The 20,240-nt window shown below is 45.2% G+C and overlaps 1 protein-coding gene across 2 annotated transcripts in view; it reads left to right on the forward strand.

The window, feature by feature from the left end:
- The window catches only part of MYO10 (myosin X), a 207,941-nt gene that overhangs the window by 94,982 nt on the left and 92,719 nt on the right, over nt 1–20,240 (forward strand). For both annotated transcript variants that reach the window (XM_027604910.2, XM_027604909.2), the window contains 2 exons: nt 8,707–8,894; nt 19,881–20,015. In XM_027604910.2, coding sequence (XP_027460711.1) covers nt 8,707–8,894; nt 19,881–20,015 — 323 coding nt within the window. The remainder of the gene's footprint in view (nt 1–8,706; nt 8,895–19,880; nt 20,016–20,240) is intronic.

Genomic DNA, 20,240 nt, shown 5'->3' on the forward strand with positions numbered 1-20,240 from the left:
CTAAGCTCCAAGAATGCAAAATTACTCTTGTTCACTGTAATTGTTCCTTGAAAGATTGGATAAATGAAAGACACTGCCCCTCCAAGACCTCACAGTTCACTGGTGAGGGCAGACGCAAGCAAACCGTTGACAGTTGCTCAGGGTGATAGTGTGATAAAAGTACTTGGAACATAATGAACGAGCATCCAAAGGAGGAAAGAAGGAAGGGGTCAGAAAATGATTGCCAGGGGGCGCCTGGGTGGCTCAGTCAGTTGGGCGTCTGCCTTCGGCTCGGGTCGTGATCCCAGGGTCCTGAGATGGAGCCCCACCTTGGGCTCCTTGCTCAGTGGGAAGCCTGCTTCTCCCTCTCCCTCCGTCTGCTGCTTCCCCTGCTTGTCTGTCTCTCTCTCTCTGACAAATAAATAAATAAAATCTTAAAAAAAAGAAAAATGATTGCCAGCAGAGGCACTAGTCATGCTGAGTTTTGAAGGATTCATTTGACCAAGAGGGAGGCTGGCTCATTTCTAGCAGAAATCAGCATGTGCAAAGACATGAACTAGTATGGTGCATTTGTCCAACTGCAGGACATTCAAGATGCTGAAATGTTATATGCAGCTGTCTGGCAAGATGGTCAAGAGCAGGTGAGGAAGGGCCCCGTGTAAAAGTGAATGAGTTTGAATATATTTGTGAAGGCTGTATGGGACAACTTTAAACATGAGTTCTGGGAAAACTCACTCACTGCAGGGTGATGGATGGGAGTGCAGGAGGCATCCCAGTCTAGGACCAGTGAGCTAGATGGGAAATGATGGGGTTCCAAACCAGTCCTGGGGGAGTTTGAGTGTGAAGGATACTGAGAGGAAGACTGTAAGTGTTTGATAGAGTTTGGGGGCAAATAGGCTGAATGTCTGTAGGATGAATCTCAGATTTCTGGATTAACCATTTGGGTTGACCATGGTGCTGTTGTCAAGATGCCACTAAGTGAGGGGCGCCTGGGTGGCTCAGTTGGTTAAGCGTCTGATTCTTGATTTTGGCTCAGATCACGATCTCAGGGTTGTGAGATTGAGCCCCGTGTCGGGCGTCACTCTCAGCATGGAGTCTGCTTGAGATTCTCTCTCTCCGCCTCTCCTGCACCCCCCCCAACTTGCACATGTGCACTCGCTTCTTGCTCTCTCTCTCGCTCTCTTTAAATAATATCTTAAAAAAGAAAAGATGTCACTGAGTGAGAAGAAATAGGCGTTTTGGGGAGCTCAGCCCTGTCCATGTGAGTAAGAACTAAAGGTCATCCAAGTGAAGATGTCCATTGCGCCGTTGAGCGTATGGATCTGTAATTTAAAACTGAAGCTGCATTCAGGATAAAGATACTGCTCTATGGAGTTGAGATGATCAAGAGGGAAGGAAAGAAGAGAATGGTGGATGGGAAATTAATCTGGCTGATGATTCCCACTTCTTAAGTTTTCCCTTTAGGAAAGTATGGCACAGCCCTGACTTTAGCAGATTTCCCTGGTGCGTTTCAGATGTCCCTGTTCCACATCCAGCTACAGTCATGATCACATGATGAAAAGCAGTTGTGGTTTTTATTTTCCTTAACAAAAAGGATAAATACCCCTGATTTACATAGTATTCTCATGTAACCATCATGTGGGGTCCGAGAGGATATGTGTTTATGACTGATCAGAATCTTAGGCCCAGAGGGGTTAAGCAGTTTTCCAGGGAAGGTAGTTCTGGGCTTCGGACTTCTTGGGTTCTGATGACCAGAACCTGTTGTGTAGACCATTAGTTCCCGTGGCTGAACAGTGCCTTCCTAACAGTGGCATGGATCCCTCTGTACCTCAAAGCAGAGCGCGCCTGAGGCCACTGGGTCACTTTTAGTTTTCTGAGTTATACCTCTTCCTTTTGGTGGGGGCATGAGATACTAGGCATTACACCCCGATGCCTTTTGAAAATCTTGAATTGGTAGACTTTGGATTGAAGAAATGCAGAGTTTCTTCTAACATTTTTAAGCAACATGTGCTACGGCTGTTTTAGATTATTAAAGTGGGCAAGGAAATGTAGTTTTTGGTGAGTTATGTGGAACTTTTCTGACTAGAAAAATTTGTTATGTGCTTCAAAATAGAATGTCCTTTCTATTTCTGAAAAGCCATGCAAATGACCAAGCTCTTTATTCTGGTGGAATTTGGAATCCCATATGAGGAGGCCAGTACCAGGTCCTGCCTCATGTTTGAGAATTTCACGTGTCCAGAGTCTGAAACATGGCGTCGTCATGGAGGTTTCAGGAGCAGTAGAAATACCTTTTTATGGGGGGATAAATGTGTGTCACAGCTCTTGGGATTTCTTACCAAGTGATCTTTGCTTCCCTTCGTACTTAATTTACAGCGAGGCTCTTCTTTGACCCCCTTCGCTTGCCAGTCGCCATTTTTACTTATATTACATTTGAACTTGACTAATTCATTGACTCTCTTATCCATGCAGCCTTTGTTTTAGTGATACAATAACCCAGGCGGAGTGGTATGTTTAAGGTAGTGGGGGAAAGATAAGATGTCCTTGGCCATAATTATTTTTGCTGATAGACCGCTAAGATTTTGCCTAATTTGTCCTCCTTTGAGTAAACTATTAGGAACGACTGCTGTTGTTGTTGCCATGTTGTTTTACACTTCTGTTTTATGGAGGTTCAAAAGTGCCACTTGGCACGAACATGGGCACGAATGATGAAAACTCAGTAAGTGACTGGACCCCCCCCCCCCCCACCCCGCCAGCTTCTGTAACTGTTATGAGAATAATTCATTAGGACTCAGGCTGTTCTCTCACCTTTTGGGAGCCGCTCAGACTCTCTTCTCAGATATCCCAGTTGAGTGACCCTGAAGATGGTGGGATTTGTTGGAGGGCTCTAAGCAGGAGAGTTGTCATCTTCAGAGGCTCATGGGTCAAAAATGGCGCTTGGATTGAACAAGCAAGTCCACGCTGGGAAATCAGTGAGGAAAGGGGGCTTTTTTGAAAATTTGAGTGAGGTTGAGGTGGGAGATGGAGGGGAAGGAGATAGAGTCTAGAGTTCATTGAAAGTGGAATGTATAAGACACAGAGACATTGGCCACTGGTGATGAGCTGGCCAGAGTCTGGGAGGGTTCCTGTTCCGTACATGGGTGAGCGGTGGAGGGGGCTGCCACAGAGCCACGGTGTGGCTCCACTCCAGGAACCCAGGTTCCTGTCCTTGATTTCACTCACCGGCTCTGTGACTGTAGGGGCAGCACTTAACCATTCCCTCATCTGTCAGAGGAGGCTGAACCGTGGCCTCTGGCCTGCCCAGATCTCAGGGTTATGTTGGAGCAAGTGAGGACTGTGAAGATGTGTCTACATGGGTAGGATTGTCCTCTGTGCCCCACAATTATGAAATGTCAGAGAAAGTTGTTTTGGAAACATGTAGGCTTGTCATTTAAAATCTGGTGACAAGCCTTTTAAGAAATGACTTAGGCCATTAGTGAGAAGGTGAAGTAGTAGAGCTTGTGCATTCATGTTTTAAGAGCCTAATTAACCTCTGGTACTTAATGGAGGTCTTACATTAGACATTTTTTTTTAATTTATTATTAAGCTTTTACTTAAATTCTAGTTAGAGAGAAGCATTTCAACTCTAAATGAGACAAGGTTTCCTGTACTCTTAAAAAATAAAAATAGGGACGCCTGGGTAGTGCAGCTGGTTAAGTGTCTGACCCTTGGTTTTGGCTAAGGTCCTGATCTCAGGGTCGTGATATTGAGCCCGGTGGTGGGCTCTGCACTCAGCATCGAGTCCGCTTGGGATTCTTTCTCCCTCTGCCCCTCCTGCTCATGTTCTCTCCCTCTCTAAATAAATCTTAAAAAATAATAAAATAGCTTTAAAAAATTAAAATACTGGATTCTCTGTGTATACCAGACACACATTTTACATATTCTTTACTCTTTTTTAAGATTTCAGATTATTGAGTTTAGTTCAAATTAAGCCTGATTGTTTGCTGTCCCTGTGTGTTGCGAGTCCATTTGTTGAATTTACTGTCAGCCACAACCTATGTATTTATTAATATTTGAGCTGTAATGAGATTATTTTGTCCCTGAAAATCTAAATGCCTTTTGTCTTCTCCCTTACTAAACGGTCTGTAATTTGTCACTGGAATATTTTTGTCAATTTGGGTTAAAATTTGAAGGTACATGTCCAAAAATGGAGCGTGATGCTTCTTGTTATTTGCCCTTAATTCTGTGCTTGTTTTCAGATCTCTCCTTGGTATTATAAAGAAGAGATTAATGTATTCTATCAGTACCAAAATTCTCAATCTTTTTAATTTTTAAAATGTTTAGTTACTACCAAATACGCACAAACTTTGTCATCCTGACCATTTTAAAGTGTATAGTTCATCAGTAGTGTTATGTACGTTCACATTGTTATGAATCGTTTAGAACTCTTAAATCTTCTAGAACTGGAACTCTGTGCCCAGATGGGTGGCTTATTCAGTTGAGTGTCTGCCTCTTGGTTTTGGTTCAGGTCATGATCTCATGGGTCATGGGATCGAGCCCCATGTCAGGCTCTGTGTTCAGCCGGGAGTCTGCTTGAAGATTCTCTCCCTCTGCCCCTCCCTGTACTCGCGTGTGCACTCTCTCATGTGCATGTACTCTCTAAAAAAAATAAATCTTTTAAAAAGAGAAAGAAAAATAGCTCCCCCATCCCCACTCATGCCAGCCCATGGCAACCACCATTCCACTTTCTCTTTCTGTGAATTTGACTACTCTAGGTACATGATTTCAGTGGAATCATACAGTATTTGTCCTTTGGGACTGGTTTATTTCACTTAGCATAATGTCCTCAAGGTTCATCCATGTTGTGTGTGTTAGAATTCCCTTCCTTTTTAACGCTGAATAATAGTGCACCGTATGCGTGTACTACGTTTTACTTATCCATTCTTCCTTTGATGGATACCTGGGTTGCTAACACCTTTTAGCCATTGTGCAATATTTTTTTATACACCCTGGAAATATAAAGTTTTAAAATCCATTCTTCACTCAGTAGGAATATAGCAAAGAAAATAAAGTACTTGGAGGACCAGAGGGGTTGCCCAGTCAGGAAGGGGTAGCATGCCTATGAGATTTTGACCAAAATAATCACTTTCCAAGTAAAGCTTTTGTGGAAAGGTTATGATACTCTTTATGAGTAGATCAGTACTTTTTAGAAGAAAGGCTCATCTCCCCAAATATTAGAACAACCATACAAACATGTTATGACAAGATGTGCAAAATTTTCAACACATGGGCTGGGGGTGTATCATTTTTAAAATTTTTTGTTTTTGTTTTGTTTTTAAAGATTTTATTTGACAGAGAGAGACAGCGAGAGCAGGAACACAAGCAGGGGGAGTGGGAGAGGGAGAAGCAGGCTTCCCGCGGAGCGGGGAGCCCGATGTGGGACTCGATCCCAGGACCCTGGGATCATGACCTGAGCCGAAGGCAGACGCTTAACGACTGAGCCACCCAGGCGCCCTGTTTTTGTTTTGTTTTTAAGCAAGCTGCGTGCCCAGTGTGGGGCTTGAACTCACAGCTCTGAGATCAAGAGATGCATGCTCTACGACTGAGCCAGCTAGGTGCCCCAGGGCATATCACTTTTTTAAAAAAGTGTGTTAATAATTGGTTAATATCCTAATATTAAGGAAATTTAATTCTTAGCCTGATACTGTGTGGCTTTTACATTTTATTTGTAACTGAGAAAGAGGATTGCATTGTGCCTGCCTTGCTGTTTTAAGAGGGAAGGCATTAAGTGTCTTGATTTCTGCCAAAGTAGGAAAAAAGTCAGAACATATTGCAATACAAAAATGAACAGTTTTGATATTTCCATAATAAAAATAATAATCAGGGCAGCTGGCTGGCTCAGAAGAGCACGCAATTCTTGATTTCAGGGTCTTAAATTTGAGCCCCATGTTGGGTGTAGAAAATACTGAAAAATAAACTTAAAAAAAAAATCCTTTAAAAAATAATCATATAGCTACCAAAAGGTAGAAATGGGTCTGATATTTTAGACAAAGTAGTGTAGGGGTCTAGATACCCAGAGCTCAAGCACTGCCTGCTTCACCCCTGCAAACAGTTGATGAGAGGGAAGGCACCAGAGCCTGTGGTCAAAGCATTGATGGAGGATGTATGCATCTTCCAGGGAAGTAGGTGGTTTTCTGTTGTCCTTTAGAAAAAGGACACTTTCCTTCCCCAGAGGAAAAAGCAGTTTCCATCTTTCTTTACGGTCAGATCTTTCCCACAGTGCCCTGGCCGGGGTAAATGGACTTTCTGGAGAGTTGAGGTTTCCAGAAACCTAACCATTTACCCATTAATGCACTATATCTTTTTCTTTTTTAAATGGAGGTGAACTTACCATAACAGAAAATTAGCCATGTTAATCTATGCAATTCAGTGTGTTTTAGTACATTCACAATGTTGTACAATCAGCACTCTTGTCTAGTTCCAAAGTATTTTCATCACCCCAAATGGAAACCCTAGATCCACTAAGCAGTCACCCCCTATTCCTGCCTCCTCCCCCTGCCCATAGTAACTACCACCAATCTGTCTGTATGGATTTACCTTTTCTGGATACGTGAACTTTGGCGTCTGGCTTCCTTACCTTGGTGTAATGTTCTCAAGGTTCATCCCCACAGTAGCTCGCATCAGTACTTTATTGCTTCGTGGGGCTGAATAATAGTCCATTGTATGGGCATACCACATCTTGTTTACCCGCCCATCGGGGAATTGACATTTGGGTTGTTTGACCTTTAGGCTAGTGTGAATAATGCTGTACTTGTTTTTAATTCTTTTGGTTATATATCTAGGAGAGGAACCGTTGGTCATATGGTAATAACTCTTACATTTTTAACCTTTTTGGTTCAAATATTTCTAAAATATATTGTAAACCTCCTTACATTTGAAGACCGTTCCATGGAGCATGTGATACTTTGCTGGATGTTCCTGGCAGTCACCATGAATATAAATGAGTACAAATTGCCACCATGTGGTACAGATGTTCTCAGGATGTTTGGACTTTCTGCCTAGCGTTGCTTGCTTTTCCTTTCCCTATGCTGCATCGTTGTGCCTTGCCAAGGAATGTAAGAAGAGAAGCCTCTGCCTTTGGGTTGCTCAGGTTCAAATCTCACCACTACCACTTCCTGGCTATGTGGGTGAACAGGACATCATCATCATGCCTGTTTCCTCCTCTGAAAAGTCGGGCTAGTAATATTGGGAAGCTCCTTAGGTTATTGTGAGTGTGAAGGGGTCAGGGCCCCTGTGTGGGTCAGCTCGGGAGGTCATAACAAAATATCACTGACTGGGTGGCTTAAACAGTGATTTTCTCACAGTTCTGAAGGCTAGAGGTCCAAGGTCAAGGTGTTGGCAGGGTTGGCTTCTCCTGTGGGCTCCATCCTTGGCTTGCAAATGGCCTCCATCTTACTGTGTCCTCAGACGGTCTTTGTCAAGGCACACACATCTCTGGTGTTTCTTTGAGTGTCTACATTTCCTTCTAAAAGGACGGCAGTTAGATTGAATTGGGGCTCACCCGAACAGCCTCATTTTAATGTAATCATCTCCTTACAGGCCCTAGCTCCAAATATGGTCCCATTTCTAGGTGTTGGGGGTTAAGGCTTCAATGTAGGAATTTTGGAGGGCTGAGTGCAACCCATAACTCCCATGAAGCACCTGGACAGTGCATGTGCGCCATCAAAGGTGGTGGTGGTTACGCAGCCTGCCTCCACCGCTCCGCTCTGCTACTTCCATCAAGTCTGAGCCTGGAAACCTGGTAACCAAACTCCGTTAGCGTTTCCTGCAGAAGTTCAAGTGAACAAATTTGGTCCATGTGGATGAGGCAGCAGGCCTTACACGTTAATAGTTGTAGTCTTTGCTGCTCTGAAGAGTTTGCTTAATTTCTGGCCTGGATTTTGTTCCGGAAGGGTAAGATGGTCAGGCATCTCGGTTCCAGACCATTTATGTGGCACCTAGTGTTTTCAAAATGGTCTTGTTACTGTTTTAAAAGTTAAGGTTAAAGATACATGACATAAAATTTACCATTTTGACTATTTTTAAGTGTACTGTCCAGTACATTAAGTACATTTGCAGTGTTGTGTAACTATAACCACAGTCTGTCTCTAGAATCTTCTTCCTATCCCGAACAGAAGCTCTGTACCCGGTAAACAGTAACTCTCCGTTCCTCTTTCCCCCAGCCCCTTGGTGTCGCTCTAGTTCTTTCTTTAATCCTGTTGATTCCTGAGAGCTACCTGATGAAGAAGGAGACGGGGAGTGGACAGTCCTCTGTACCTGGGACGGGATGAGGAGGTCACCGGGAACAGGGATTTGGGCCTGGGCTGCTTCCCCATCTTTCTGTGGTTTACCTGTCACTGCAAGTCCTCTTTGAAATGGTTCCATTTGTTTGTACAGAATGAAAAGATTTTGTACCAAAAAGGTATAGGAAACACGTATGCAGAGGGGAGCCCTGTCGGTCCTCTTCAAGCACACTCAGGTGGATTCTGTTAAAGTCCGAGACAGGTGGGGCTATGGGGACGTGTGGCTGGCCCTTCCCCTTTGGAGCGTGGAACAGCATGAAGTGTATCCAGCCTCTTCTGTCTCTGTCCCAGCGTGAGCAGAGGCGACGCGCCCTTGTCCTGCACAGTCCTGTTCCCCCCCCCCCCCCCCGCCCACCAATGCCGAGTATAACCCAGCGTCCTTCTGTCTCCCCGCCCCATCTGCTTGCAGACCTACATCGGCTCCATCATTGCCTCAGTGAACCCCTACAAGACCATCGCCGGGCTGTATGAGCGAGCCACCATGGAGCACTACAGCAAGTGCCACCTGGGGGAGCTCCCCCCCCACGTCTTTGCCGTCGCCAACGAGTGCTACCGATGCCTGTGGAAACGCCACGATGACCAGTGTGTCCTCATCAGGTAACCGGTCAGCCGGGAGGCTGGCGGAGGGCTGGCAAGGGGGCCACTCGGGAAGCTGGTGTCAGAAGCCCACCACTGGCCGTTCAACCCAGCCAGCCCCCAGGACCCAAAACCTGCTTAGGAGGTTAATGAGAAAAATTTTTCCTAAGTACCTAAATTTCTCAGACGGAGTTTTCTATTTCGAATGGCTTGGTAAGTACAGCTTTCAAAAGAGCCAAACTCACTTAGAAAAAAGCAAGAGGTACCACATTTGTTGGCTCTTAGCCTCAGAATAATTCTTCCATTTTTTTTTTTTAATTTGCCTTAATTACTCTTTGGTTTATTCCAAGAAAATGTGTAGTTCTTTCAAATTTAAAATGTTATATATATTCTAGAGTGAGAAGGCTTGTATATTTGAGCAAGAGATCTTTTTTCTCTAATTCAGTAAGATTACATAGAATTTCCCAAATTTAAGCATCTTAATGATTTTGAATTTTATTAAACTAGCAGAAGGGGCACCTGGGTGACTCAAGTTGGTTAAGCATTAAGCATCCGACTCTTGATTTCAGGTCAGGTCGTGGGATCGAGCCCCGTGTCAGGCTCCACGCTCAGCGGGGAGTCTGCTTGGGATTCTCTCCCTCTGCTTCTCCCCCAACTTGTGTGTGCACTCTCATTCTCTCTGTCTCTCAAATAAACAAATGTAAAAAAAATAAACTACCAGAAGACCCACTATCGAAACCTATCACTAGGAGCTGTCTAAAAAAGCAATGGAATATATTTCTTTAAAAATATTTCTTTTATGGGGCACCTGGGTGGATCAATCAGTTAAGTATCTGACTCTTGATTTTGGCTCAGGTCATGATCTCAGGGTTGTGAGATCGAGCCCCACGTCAGGCTCCACGCTCAGTGCAGAGTCTGTGTGAGATTCTTTCCTCCTAACTGCTTCACCCCCCTCTCATGCTCTCTCTCTTAAAAAAAAAAAAAAAAACCTTTTATTAACAGATTCGAATTGGCCTCATCACTTACATTCTAGTGATATCCAGTTGGATCTTCTTATTAGTTCTTTATCCCAGAATCGTGTTCTCGTGACGTTCAGAGTGCCCGTGGCTAGGACCCAGAGTAGATGTGCTGAGCCTCACTTTCCGTGAAGTTTCCGTGGACTCCCCAGGCCCTGCCTCATTCCCGCTCCCAGGCCTGCACTCGTGGGGCCGGGGGGGCCCGCCTGTCACTGAAAGTCTGGAGTGTACCAAAATGGGTGGTGGGAAAGATTTGGACTTCTGTTGTAGGTGACTTTCTAGTCCCAACTTGTGGCAAAATAATGACATTATTTCAAGAGGAGAGGACAAGGCATTTTGGATTTAGGTGAGATGATAAATGAGACCCTCTTGAACCCCTCCGGGTTTCTGATTCGGTGGAAGTAAGGCAGATGGAGAGCCATATGTTAGCTTTAGACTTGAAGCCAGTCGGGCTGGCTGACATCGAAGCCCCAGATTAGACCAAAGCACCTGATCCGGATGCAGGCAGGCAGGTAAGTGGTGGCCATGCTCACTGTGGGAAACCAGTTCTCAGCCGGTGAGGAGCGGACCAGTCCTTCCCCCCAGTTCACCTGTCAGGGAAGCCACCCCAGCTCCTGGGGGAGGAAAGGTGGGGTGTAGGTATGAGCAGACCTGCCAGAGGACGTCCCTCACTGAAACCCCAGGGAAGGGGAGCAGCCCCCGCCAGCTGAGGACATTTGGGAGATAGAGGGTCCTGTGTGGCACCTGTTCGAAAATGAGGACGCTAATGGTTTGTGAAGGGTCAGTGTGTTTTGGACACTGTGCCAGGAACTTTTCAGGCATCATCTCATTCGGGTATCAGCCTTCCAACAGCCCTTTGATGTATGTGGCTGCTCAGTAGTATCTGTCGGTGCCACACACAGAAAACTGCTTTAGGGATTATATTCTTCTTACTGACAGTTTTTGCCCATTACGCTAGTGCATGGGTCCTTGCTTTTACAGCAAATCAGAATTACATGAACAGAATGGCAGAACTTTGCCTTTCTCATTGTACCTCTCTCTCTGCCCCTTAAGGGGAGGCAAGCATCTGGGCAGGTACACGCTCTTTTCTTAATCACTTTTATGGTGCTAATGTCCTGGGCTGTGGAAATAACTTGGAGAGAGAGGCTATCCATTTATGTAGTTAAGTAAATGAGTCATTATGACTTGCAGTTCGTCAAAATGAAGCTATTTAATATATTTTAAAGGGGGGGGGCTTTCAAGGGTCCCATTTCCAATCAAGAAACTTGCCTTACGTCTGGAAGCACTGTAGGCTCTTGCAGGGAACTTCACCAAAGCTCAGAAGTTAGAATATAAGATCCCCATTTCAGCATACAGAATATGATTTAATATGATTAACAGGAAGAAAGAAAACTTAATCTATTTTAAGAAGATCAAATTGTATTCCACACTTAGGTACCTAAATATTTGCCATTGATAATTACTTGTTTCTTACTTTCAATGGGAAAAATGAGAGGATGACTCATATATCACTTGCCAGACAGAATAGTTTAGGAAGAAAGAGGAAAATCAAATGAGGTCATTGTGCATGTGTGTGTGTATATGTGTAATAAAACGGAAAGGGGTTGGCATTTTCATGCCAAAGACTGTGGTATTTAAAAACAAGGTGGGAGGTGGAGGGAGAGTGGATCCCAAATAGAAAGCTCCCATTGTGTGATGCCCGTGTGAACGGAGTAACTGAATTTATCTAAATTAACTCAGGAAACGGAGTCTTTAAGAATAGAGTTCTCATTAAAATGTGTCTTGTTTAATAGATATCTCTGGCAGTTTTTTTTTTTTTTTTTTTTTTAAGTGGGGATTGGGGCTGTGAGAATTTAGAGAAAATTGAGTCTAAAAATAAAACTTGTAGGTTACTGTAGATTTCCTCGGGCATGATCTGCCCCCTGGTGGTTACAATGTGTTTTACTACTTTGAAGACATTTTCTCATGCAGATACCTTTAAAACCAGAAAATAGGCCTGTTTGGAATCAGAGAGGACTTGAGAGATCAATTCTTTTCCCTCCCTTCAAGGGAGGTCCAGCTACTTGGTGGCAATGCCAAGTCTCTAGGCTTCTAATCCGAGCCTCTTGTGTTGGTCTCACTTTCAAGGTTGTCAGCTCCCCCAATCTCTTGTTTTACCTGTTGGTGCAACATTTAAGCAAATGCTTATGGTATTATGGTTTTAAAAACGTGTTTAAAACTTGAAATTCTTTTTCATCTAACTGGCAAGATCAGCATTTGATCTTGGTTGATCTGGTCCATTTTACATTGACTTGGGCTTCTCATACATTGATTGGGCAAGTGGGGTTTAGTTTATTACCGTGTCTGGGTGTATGTGACCTTCTAAGATCTGTAGGATAGGTAAGGCGTGTGGCTAATTCACTATGAAGCTCATTGCCCAGGACAGTGTCTGGGAGAGGGCCAACATTCAACAGCTGTCCGTCCAAGCATATGCAACTGTGGATTTGGGACCTTTGCTTTGCCTTGCATGTTTTGGTTCTCCAAAAAGGGATCGATTATCCACCTGATGGATAATTAGATGTTCAGTCTTCTATTTCTAGGAATATATTTATAAATGATCGAATTGGAACAGTGAACAAAACTTGCATCCTGGATTAGAAGGGCAGCAACCTGAATAGGACTTGAAGCAGGCTTCTTGCTCACGTAATGTGGCAGGTTACTGTGCTAGACTTTAGCAACTAAAAATTAATAATAATAAAACCCAGTCTCTGCCTTTAGGAACTTCTTCTCTGATGGGAAGAAACTGATGTAACTAATTTCAGTACAACCTGCCAAATGTTATAACGGAAATATGTCCATGGTTGCTCAGAGAAGGTGGTAGTAGATCCTCAGGAAGGAATTCAGACAATACTTCATAGAGGAAGTGATGTGCGATTATGAGTCAAAGACTGTGTAGGAATATGGCTGGTGTAGAGGGAAGAAGGGCCCAGAAGCATTTGCCAAAACACAGATACTTGGAAAAACAAGGGTCATTAGGAAATGGAAGGTAGTCCCTCCTCTCTCCATGGTGCACCATCATTCTGGGTCTCTTCCTGGTTCTCCGGGCGCTCCTCACTCGTCCTCCACCTGCTCATCTTCCACCCAGCCTCTCCCTCTGAGGTCTGCAGAACCCTCTGGTCTGAGGTCTGCAGAACCCTCTGCAGAAGATGCCTACCCCTGCACCCCTCCCAAACCCCGCCCGGCTGGTTTCTCCGAGTTCCAGACATGTGTCCAAGTGCTCTGAGGTACCATCACAGAGATGTCTCCTGGGCATCTCAAGGGTGGCATGTCCTAGATTCATGCTCAGTTTCTCCCAGAAGTGTATTCCTCCTTTCCTGTTCTCATTCTCAGCAAGTGGACTCTCCATCCTACCAGCTCACAAGCCTGAGATCAAGAAGTCCTTCTTGGAACTAGAAGTTCTTCTCCTCTATATGCCGCCCCCTGGCCCCCAGGAAGATAGAAGTCTACGCAGTAAAGCGTACTGACCTCATGTAGACAGCTCTATGGGTTGTGACAGACGTGCACACCTGTGTTGCGATGCTCAGATCAACCCGCTAGCAAGCTCCCTGGGTTTGCAGGAGTCCCTTCCCTTCACCTCCCTGTTGCTTACCACCCTCCTGACCCGGTCCTGACCAGGGTCATCAGCTGTACCTGCCCCCATCTTTCCCAAGGCCTCTCACTTCGTGTCACTGCTGCCCCCCCCCACTACCCTTCTACCCTCACCTCTGTCTCCCCACCTCCTGTCTTGCCTCCTTCCATGCATTCACTCCATTCCGTACTCCACACAGAGTGATTCTTTAAAAACTTGAACTTGATCATGACAGTTTCCTGCTTGAAAACGGCCTCGTGACTTTGATTCTGCCTACGAACACATCTCAAAACTTTTAATATGGCTTATGAGGAGGCCCCCTGTCAGCGCTTTGGGTTATTTTCCTTTCTCCTTTTCATTTTCATAGTTTTGTTTGTTTTGTTTTGTTTTAACAGTATAAGCTCATTTGGGTTCATCTAGAAGAACATGTGTTCTCTGCAGCCCATGTTTGTGTTTGCAATCATGTTGGCGCCAAGGGTTAGGACTCTAACTGCCATGGGCTAATGAGAAAAATGTAGAACTGGATATGTAAGGGCTGTGTTTGCTGTAAGTCAAGGTAGAATAACATCATAATTGCCGTATGAGTTACTGTGTTAGGGCGGCGAGAAGAAAGGAATGCGGTGGATTAAATGAGTCAGCACACTGCCCGTGGTAGGACAGGCTCCAGGCTCCGCACACAAGGAGTGAGGCCGTCCCAGTACAAAGAGCTCTGCGGCTTGAGCAAAATGACATTAACCAGTGGGTTAAAATTAGCCCTGTTCATTTGGAATTGGGGGGGGTGTTCTATTTTTGTTTGTCATCTTAACTTTGGCTTTATAGTTCTGGGATGAGGATTAGCAAGGACGTATGTACATGGTTACATAGATCATTGTGCTCTAACGTATGGACTCCGTCATAGTCTCCGTATTACCAGGCAGGTAACGCACCTCTGACACTCTCTGCCAGACATGATACCAGATCCCACAGGTGAAGGGCTCCATCCTACAAGACTGCCCCCTCCACGTCCCCCCCAAACCCCCCCTTCAGACGCCAATCACAAGTCCAAGTTGTTACTTGTGCTTCTGATGGACGGGCCATAGATTGGAGGTTCCGGCCCACCCCCTCCACACACACACTTCGATGAATTTGGTAGAATGGCTCACAGAACTTGGGAAACCAGTTTACTTACAGATTACTGGTTTATTATAAAAGGTTATAACTCAGGAAGAGCTGGGAGAGATGTATAGGGCAAGATATAGGGAAAGGGCCCTCGGCTTCCCTCCATGTGTTCACCAACCTGGAAGCTTTCTCAACGGCACCTCCCACCCCTGTCCTTTTGGATTTCTATGTGGGCTTCATTACATAGGCATGATTGAATGAATCATCGACTCTTGGTATTGAATTCAATTTCCAGCCCCTTTCCCCTCCCCAAAGGTCAGTGTTGGGGGGAAGGAATTGAAAGTCCCAACCTTCTCATTCTGTGGCCGGTTCCCCTGGCAAGCAGCTGCCAACAGGGGCTTTCCAAAAGTCACCTCATTAACATAACAAATGATCTCTTTATTGCTATCTTCATATAGGAAATAATGAGGGTGTTAGGAGCTCTGTGTCAGAAAGGAAGATGAAGACGCAGTATATATTCCTTATTATAAATAATCACAATATCACACACCTGTAACATGGATATCATACGTTACATCTGTCATTATAGTGATGGGTAACTTGAAAATGTCAGGGGGTGTGATTCATGATCTTCCTCGCCACCCCACTCCCCTATTTAACTAGTTCCTGAGCGCCTGGGTGGTTCAGTCAGTCATGATCTCAGGGTCATGATCTCAGGCTTGTGAGACAGAGCCCTGCGCTCAGCGTGGAGTCGGCTTGGGATTCCCTCTCCCTCTCCCCCTGCGCCTCCCACTCATGCGCGTGCTCTCTCACACGCACACTCTGTTTCTCTCTCAAGTGAATAATAAATCTTATAAATAAACGAAAGAACTAGTCCCATACTTAACTAGAGAACTAGTGGCCTCTCAGTGGGGCGCCAGCATCGTCCCTGCATTTCCCCGGACTTCAGCCACGCAAGCTGCTTTTCCTTCCTCCAAGGCATGGAGCAGCGTCCCCCTGCTGAGTCTACCCCCTCTCCCTTCAGTTTCCACCCAGTTAACTCCTGTGCACGTTTTCACGCTTTGGTCTAAATGTCGGCCCCTCCCATCCCCTCCCCACAAAAAGGTCTTTACTGAACCTTTACCCTCCATCTAAATCGTGAGTTCTCTTATCGCCTGGGATACCTGTGACTCTGTTTGAGATCTTTGTGCCTCTAGATCACAGACAGACTGACCGCCCCATTTTATACATCAGTGCTTTAACATCCCTTGGTGCAGCCTGACGCATAGTAGGCTCACAGATGTTTAAGGAGGGAAGGGGTATTTGCACAGATGCTCTTTCTCCGTTGCTTCGAAGATTACATTGGTTTGACCTTCAGTAAACTGTTTTCATGGGGAACGTTGAAGTCGCAGGCAAAGGAGGGAGGAAAGGGAGGGTTACGTAAAAGTGTATGGCCGGCAGAGTCGTGTTACCTTGACATCTGGCATGTTTCTGGGTTTTAACAATGTGTGAGTTACTGTCTTTATCCTTTGCCTTGTTCATGTAACACTTCCACGGCCCCATGATAGTCACCACTTCTTACCCCCTGGAGCAGTCCTATCTGAATTGTGTGGAAACTGCTTTCAAGAGTAGTGGTTCCCAAACCTGGCTTCAGAGTAGAATCCTCTGGACAATTTTTAAAAATACAAGGAAGTTCTACCCCTATAGGTTCAGATTAGAAACATATTAGGTGATTCTAATGTGCAGCCAAGTTTGAGAACTGTTGCAGAGTGTCTGTGTTTTGTTTTTGTTTCAAGTTTTAATTCTGTATCCAAAAAAGATGTACTTGAACACTATGCTTGGGGGGGCCCTGGGTGGCTCAGTCGGTGAAGCATCCACCTTCGTTTCAGGTCAGTCAGCTTCTCCCTCTCCCCCTTGTCTCTCTCGCTAACTCTCTCTCTCAAATAAATAAATAAAATCTTTAAAAAATGTAATCAACAATGAAGACAGGAATCAACTAAATAGCCAAATAGAATACAGTGAAATATCAATTTAAGTTGATAATGGATTTGAGCTTGGTACCTCCTTTGTTGGTTTAAAAATCAAAGATAAACTATAACAGCCTGTCAAAAGTAACCCATAATCTCATAGTAAACAGCAAACCGATTCTATTTTTGAGTTCCAGAAATTTTAAAAAACAAGCATTAAATAGGGGTGCCTGGGTGGCTCAGTCAGTTAAGTGTCTGCCTTCAGCTCAGGTTATGATCTCGGGGTGCGGGGTGGGGCTCCCGATGCTCCGCAGAGAGTCTGCTTCTCCTGCTCCCTCTGCCACTCCCCCTGCTTATGCTCTCTTTCTCTGTCAAATAAAATCTTCAAAAAAAAAAAAGCTTGAAGACAGTATGATACATTGAGAAAAAATGGCTGCAGATCACTGTAGATTGATATCCATGGCTGGCGAATGGCAGTGAGGGTCCCGGATTTTCTTCTCCTTGACCAAGTCTTGCCGGTTTGGAGTTTGAACAGTAGATTCTCTGTGATCGTGTCTTTGCCATGTTCTATTTATTAAGGTAGGCTAATTGCTGTTAACAAACAGCCCCCCAAAATCTCAGGGGCATAACACAGGAATGCTTTACTTCTTGCTCATTTTGCAGCCCCACAGGGGAAGGCGAGTGACTTGAGTCTATTCCACATGTCATTTTGTTTAGAGCTGTGCCAGCCCACAGGGCACCCAGGTGGCAGCCTTGGATTTCGAGCCCAGATTACCATGAAGAAGGCAGTTTTTTACCCACCATAGAAGTGGCCTATATCTATCTCTCTTGCTCCGTAGTTCAACTGCCCTTCTGTTCAGACTGGCCACGTTGAGTCCCTGTTATCCACTGATTGCTGTCAGAGAGGTTGACACGTTTTCCACTTCCTTGTGCTGGAAGATAAAGAAGTGGGTTTGGGAAACATGTAACCTTATTTCTGCTTCACATGTTTTTTAACTAGAGAATGTAGCCCTTTAAGTTCTGTTTGTTTTACCGTAATTGAATCAACAACTGGCTAGATGTATGTATTTTTTTAAATATCAAGAACTAGAGCACCTGGGTGGCTCAGTCGATTAAGCATCTGCCTTCAGCTCAGATCATGATCCCAGGGTCCTGGGATCAGGTCCTGCGTTGGGCTCCCTGCTTCTCCCTCTACCCCTCCCCCCTGCTTGTTCTCTGTCTCTCTCTCAGATAAATAAATGATTAAAAAAAAAGTTATCTAAATCTCTTCCTGCAGTTTTTTCTTAGTTTATGTTACTCATTCACTGCGTCCTTGCTGAATGCCCCCTGGGTGCCAGATCCTGGGCCTTGCACGTGCCAGTGATGTGAGGGAGATGAATATATGTGCTAAACTCTGTACTAGGAAGATTCTGGTTGCTGACAACAGAAAACCCAACCGAAGTTGTTCTAACTCCAATAACACAGGGCAGAGCGGTTTCAGGTCTGTGAATTCAGCCACTCCTGCTAGGCCTTCTCTGATTTTCTTGGCTTTTGCTTGATTATCTCAAGACAGGTGTGGATTCCCAGGGATTGGTTGTCTGCAGCAAGGAGGACGTTTCTGCCTGGTGTCTCTTGTGTGTACGCAAAGCTCCGCAGGAGCCCTGAGCTTGCTTGACGCGGAGTCTCTTGGGCTGCAGTTCTCACACCTTCCCATGGCCAACCCTGTCATTTGCAGAGGGAATGGAATGACTGAGATTAGCCTAGCCCGGTGTAGATTCCCCGTGGGCCTGCAGCACCCAGCCAGACAGGGCTGGTGTCATCTCTCAGTCCTTTCCTCTCCTTTGTTACATGTGGTTAATCATTTACCAGGTTTTCAGCAAAATTCCTCTTTCATAACTTCCCAGATCGTGACCTTCACCAAGGGCAGCTTTTTTAGGACTAAATGGAGCTCATCTGTGTATCTTGCCCATTTAGCAATTATTAAGGTGCTACCTTGATATATCATTGGCATTGCTGTTCTGTTACACCTTTTTTTTTTTTTAAGACTTATTTAGAGAGAGCGTGCATGGGTGAGCAGGGGTAGGGGCAGAGGAAGAAGGAGAGAGAGAATCTCAGGCAGACTCCACACTGAGTATGGAGCCTGATGTGAGGCTCTATCTCATGACCTTGAGATTATGACCTGAGCCAAAATCAAGAGTCAGGCTCTTAACTGACTGAGCCACCCAGGTGCCCCTGTTACTACAGCTTTACTTTACTTCTCTTTTAAGTTCCCTGCCTTTTACTACTTCCGTTCTCCCCACAATACCGAGAATGGTATCTTACACAAAATTGAGTTTCTCTTTCCAAATCTGTGACCTGTGCCTTCTTGTCCACGTCCGGCACCAGACAACACCTGCTCTCCTGGGGCCCCTGCGCTCCTTCCAGAACATGACCTCCAGAGCCATGTTCTTCCCAGGCCACCCTGTTGAGCTCAGTCTCCGCCTTCTGTCTCCTGCGGTTGCCTCTGGGCCATCAAACTCAATCCTCTCTGCTTTCCTTCTCCACCACCTCTGATCTCAGTGCTGCTGGCCTAGCCGGAGTCCCGCCCGCTCGTGGTCTTCCCAAGCTCATCTGGCTCTTGTGCCCAAATCCTTCCCTTTCTCTTTTTGTGGCTCACGTTTGCCATTCTGTTCAGGTGAGACTTGAACCTGATTTACTTCTCTCACTGGCCCCCCCTCCCCCTGCATGGCTTTGTTCACTTTCCCTCAACTGTCACTGAAGTGTGATCTCTGCAGGACGTCAGACCTGGTGTTACATTCTGGACACGGAGGCTTAGCCGCTGCCTCCCTCTGAGTATTAGTATGAAATAAAATGTTTCCCTGTGGTGGGTCGAGGACCTGTGGGGTCATTCCCTTGTCCCTTCAGTCATATTTACGAATAATTGCATTTTTAAGCCTATTTGCCTGCTTTCCATTTCCCAGAACGATGCTGTTAGTGTGCTCGTTCCTTTAACAAGTATTTAGCAAGTCCTTCTCAGCAGCCGGGCCCTGTGGAGATGTCTGGATACTCTAGCGAACAAAACAAAGATCCCTGCCTGTGCCAGGCTTCCCTCCCATGGAAGGCATGTCCATCCTCTCAACTTAGTGAAGGTGATTCTGTTGACCTCTGACGTCCGAGAGGCTTTCATAATAGCAGAAAGGGTGTGGCCAGAAGGAGAACTTGCTTTTACTGCCCTTTAACTTGACCTGCGGGACAGGCATTTCGACCTCTGTTTTCCCACCTTTCAAAGGGAGTGATGTTGGTCAAACTGGGTTTCTTTTCTTTTTTTTTCTTTTTCTTTTCTTTTTCTAATTTGAACAAGCTTGCACATTTTGTTTTTCAGCGGTGAAAGTGGGGCAGGTAAAACCGAAAGCACCAAATTGATCCTCAAGTTTTTATCAGTCATCAGTCAACAGTCTTTGGAATTGTCCTTAAAGGAGAAGACATCCTGTGTTGAACAAGCTATTCTTGAAAGCAGGTATTTCTTCGTCATGCTCCTTATTTCCGATGACTAGGATTCACTGTCCTCCCTGGGTGGCTCATTTAAGGACGAGTTCTAATTAGTTGGTCTCTTTTCTCTTTTTACAATTCCTCAAAGGAAAAGTCCCAGCATGGACACAGCAATTTCTAACAACCCGAGCCACCATTCCTGATCCTCACCCTACCCCGGCCCCCTACTGGGCCAGGTTTGAATTGGTGAGTG

Source organism: Zalophus californianus, chromosome 5, assembly GCF_009762305.2.
Source record: "Zalophus californianus isolate mZalCal1 chromosome 5, mZalCal1.pri.v2, whole genome shotgun sequence".
Lineage (NCBI taxonomy): Eukaryota > Metazoa > Chordata > Mammalia > Carnivora > Otariidae > Zalophus > Zalophus californianus.